The 3,258-nt window shown below is 39.8% G+C and overlaps 1 protein-coding gene across 1 annotated transcript in view; it reads right to left on the bottom strand.

Moving 5' to 3' along the window:
* adra1aa (adrenoceptor alpha 1Aa) overlaps positions 1 to 2,352 on the bottom strand; it is a 21,257-nt gene extending 18,905 nt beyond the window's left edge. Inside the window, exons 1-2 of the mRNA XM_034872712.1 lie at positions 2,020 to 2,352; positions 187 to 309 (exon numbers count right to left, since the gene is read on the bottom strand). Coding sequence (XP_034728603.1) covers positions 187 to 309; positions 2,020 to 2,100 — 204 coding nt within the window. The 5' untranslated portion in view covers positions 2,101 to 2,352. The remainder of the gene's footprint in view (positions 1 to 186; positions 310 to 2,019) is intronic.
* Between the last annotated feature and the right edge of the window lie 906 nt (positions 2,353 to 3,258).

Consider the following 3,258-nt stretch of genomic DNA (forward strand, 5'->3'; position numbering starts at 1 on the left):
AGTCTGGTGGAGATATGCTGCTCTATACACACTAAAAGTAGTGATTATTTACATGGAGTCTGGTGGAGATATGCTGCAACACAACTTTTACTGGACATATTAAAATAGGGTCCAGGTAACTCAAAGTTAACCTTTAATAGAGATTGCCCATACTGTGAAATATGACTATTAGTGACTGTTACTCACAGTGACCCCGAAGTATCCGGCCAGGAGGAGGGAGCCGATGACGATCAACAGAGAGCCGATTAGGAAGAGCACCGTGGCGAGCGCTATGGCTTTGTACGGGACTTTGGGTGGGCTCCTTTTGAACTGCAGATTGGGAGAAATATTAAATTAAAAACACCTTTCTCTGGTACAGCAGGCTTTCTGTTGCCATGCCTGTTTTCTCATGAACTAATCCTTGTGTTGTCTTCCTGTAAACCATGAAAAAAGCACTATTATCGCTTTAAAAATAATCTTTTTTGTCACTTTTTCAATTTTGTGGGTGCTTTTTTTTTAATGTATATGATATTTCTAATGTTGACGTTTTCAGCGCTTATTTCAAAGGCCCATTTTTTGTGGTTAAAAAAAACTGAAAACGGGTCAAATTTGACCCGAGGACAACATGGACAGGCAAAGTTGGTCTAATAATGTGCATTAACTTCTTAAAATAGTCGAAACCTGTGACCGGTTGACAGATATTACATATCAAGAGGAAGCGGAATGGCTTTAGGCGTGTCACCGGTGTTCATCTTCATCATATATATTTATTATACAGGAAAGTTAGAAAAAGTAACATAACATTACAATATAAAAAACGGGCCTGACTCAGTTTAAAAACTGGTTTTCAGCAGGTTCCTGTTCTGCAGAAACATAAAACATGGTTACAGCACGTCAGGACAGACTTTAATACAAGACATCGATATAGAAAAATAGATTTCGACGAATGAAAACCACAATACACTTACATAAGGACAAAGACATTTATACAAAACATCAGCAAGGTTGAACAAATACGGTCAGTGCAAACAAGGCTAGGACAATACATAAACAACATTATTTAATGTGTGCAAGTGTAACTGTTAAGAAGCAGCTGTTTGTATGCCTTTTTGAAATATGTGATGGATGATAGTGTTCTGATACGGAATGTCACTCCAAATCTTTTTATCTATTTATAAAAAATAGATTTCTGACCAAAGTTGTTTTTGTATGAGGGAACTGGGATAAGGGGCCTGTGAGACCGACCTAGTGAGGCGACCTGGTCTCACGTGTGTCGGAAAAGGTGCAACAAGTGCTGGTAAGGCGGTATTTTGCATCTGAAAGTAAAATGCAATTGCGTGGCTGTTTCTAAAGTTTTCATAAGTCAGAGCCTTAGAGCGTTCAAGAGCAATACAATGGTGAGACCACTTTGGAAGGTTACAGTGAATCTTGAGAGCTCGATAGTATAGTCGAGCTATTGGTTCAGGGATTTCCTTCGTGGTAAGTGACCAAATTGGAAGACAGTAGGACATGGTGTTGCCAGATCTCACGAGACAAATGAGCAACCAGGCCTGTGAAAACAAGCCCAAAACAAGAGACTTTTTCTACGTAGACCCCCTAAGATCCTGGAAGAGAAAAATTAAATAAAACGTGTGCACGGTTTTACAATCCGTGGGGACGTATTGTCCATTTCCATCCATGTGGACAGATTGGTAAACTGTCCCCACGGTGGAGTTTATTCATTTTCTCCCCCTGTGCTTCAGGACAATCACCACTTGAGGGCGCTAAACCGCCTTTTATCATTATTTAACATTAGAAAACTGACGGGATTTCACATTTAGACACTTTTTCACCGTGATTTTGATTTGTTCCCCACGACGGGTTCAATCCATTATTTTCCTCCGTTCTCTTTCTCCCAGTCTTGTTCTATTTCTTCCCGTATTTAAGCCTCTTTATCCCGAGCATTTATTCCTCCAAAAACTCTCCTCCAGTCCCGTCGCCATCAGTGAGTGTGTTGCCGTGACGCTGTGGGCTACAGACTACGTCATCTCTTCTCTTTACCTGTAAATCGATGTAGCCGTCATCATCGGAGGCCACGCGGGAGTACCCGACTTTACCCGACACGACGTTCCGGGCAGGCATCTTCTTCCGCTGCTTTACACCGTCGACGCCATCGTTACGTTTCCTCGCGAACTGTCCGGGGCGAAGTCTTAACTTTAGGGAGTCTGTTACATCCGGACACTAGTTACCAGAGAGATTACAGCGAGCTGTTGCTGGTTGCCATGGAGTCTCTACGACCGTTAAACGACCGTCTCTGCCGCTGCTGCTGCTGCTGAGGCTCTTAACGGCTCTTAACGGCTCTTCCGTGTTTACCGCCCCGGTCTGCAGTGCGCCTGCGCACAATGAAACGTCATCGGATAGTGTGTAGACGATTCTTGATTAAGAAATAATAATTATTATTTATTTTTTAAATTGATTTATAAATAAATAAAAGTTAAAAAACACTAAAACAAACCAAACAAAAAAATAAAGAAAATATTTAATTTTACAGTGGCCTAAATTATTGGTTTAATTTGGTTAATTTGATTTACAAAAATGCTAAATAACAATCCTCACCCCGTTTATAAATGAATTTTCATGTGAATTCAAACTATATTTTAAGTATATTATATATGTAGTATATTAAGTATATTACATATATGCTGTTTATATATATTCACATTGTGAACATTGTGGAAGGCTTTGTACTTTGTATTTTTGTGTTTGTTTATGTTTTATCTATCCATCCATCCATCTCTCTCTCTCTCTCTCTCTCTCTCTCTCTCTATCTCTCTTCTGTATATACTTGAAATAATAATAGGAAAAAAATACAAGAACAAATATTTAAATATGTAGTAGTAGAAGTATATATACATTTAAGAAGCATTTACGAAATCTCTATAAATTAATAATCAAATCAAAGTTGTCGAATCTGCTCTGTTATGGTCATTAAGAGGACTAGTCCTCCTGACGGGGACGCGCACGGCCGCGTGTCCGCCACACAGTGGCGCTGTGGGCTCGTTTTAAGTGACCAGGTCCCAGAGACCGTTATTATTAAATAATATTATATAATAATATAATATTATATATATCTCCAGTCTATGGTGAGACTCATCTCTTTGTCTCCGTGTTCATTTCCGGAGACGTTCCGCGGGCCAGAGCTTTAATAACACGGTGTTCTCTGTAGATAAGGTTCCTGTCTCACACACACACACACACACACACACACACACACACACACACACACACACACACACACAC

The sequence above is a fragment of the Etheostoma cragini genome, chromosome 5, assembly GCF_013103735.1.
Source record: "Etheostoma cragini isolate CJK2018 chromosome 5, CSU_Ecrag_1.0, whole genome shotgun sequence".
Classification (NCBI taxonomy): Eukaryota; Metazoa; Chordata; class Actinopteri; order Perciformes; family Percidae; genus Etheostoma; species Etheostoma cragini.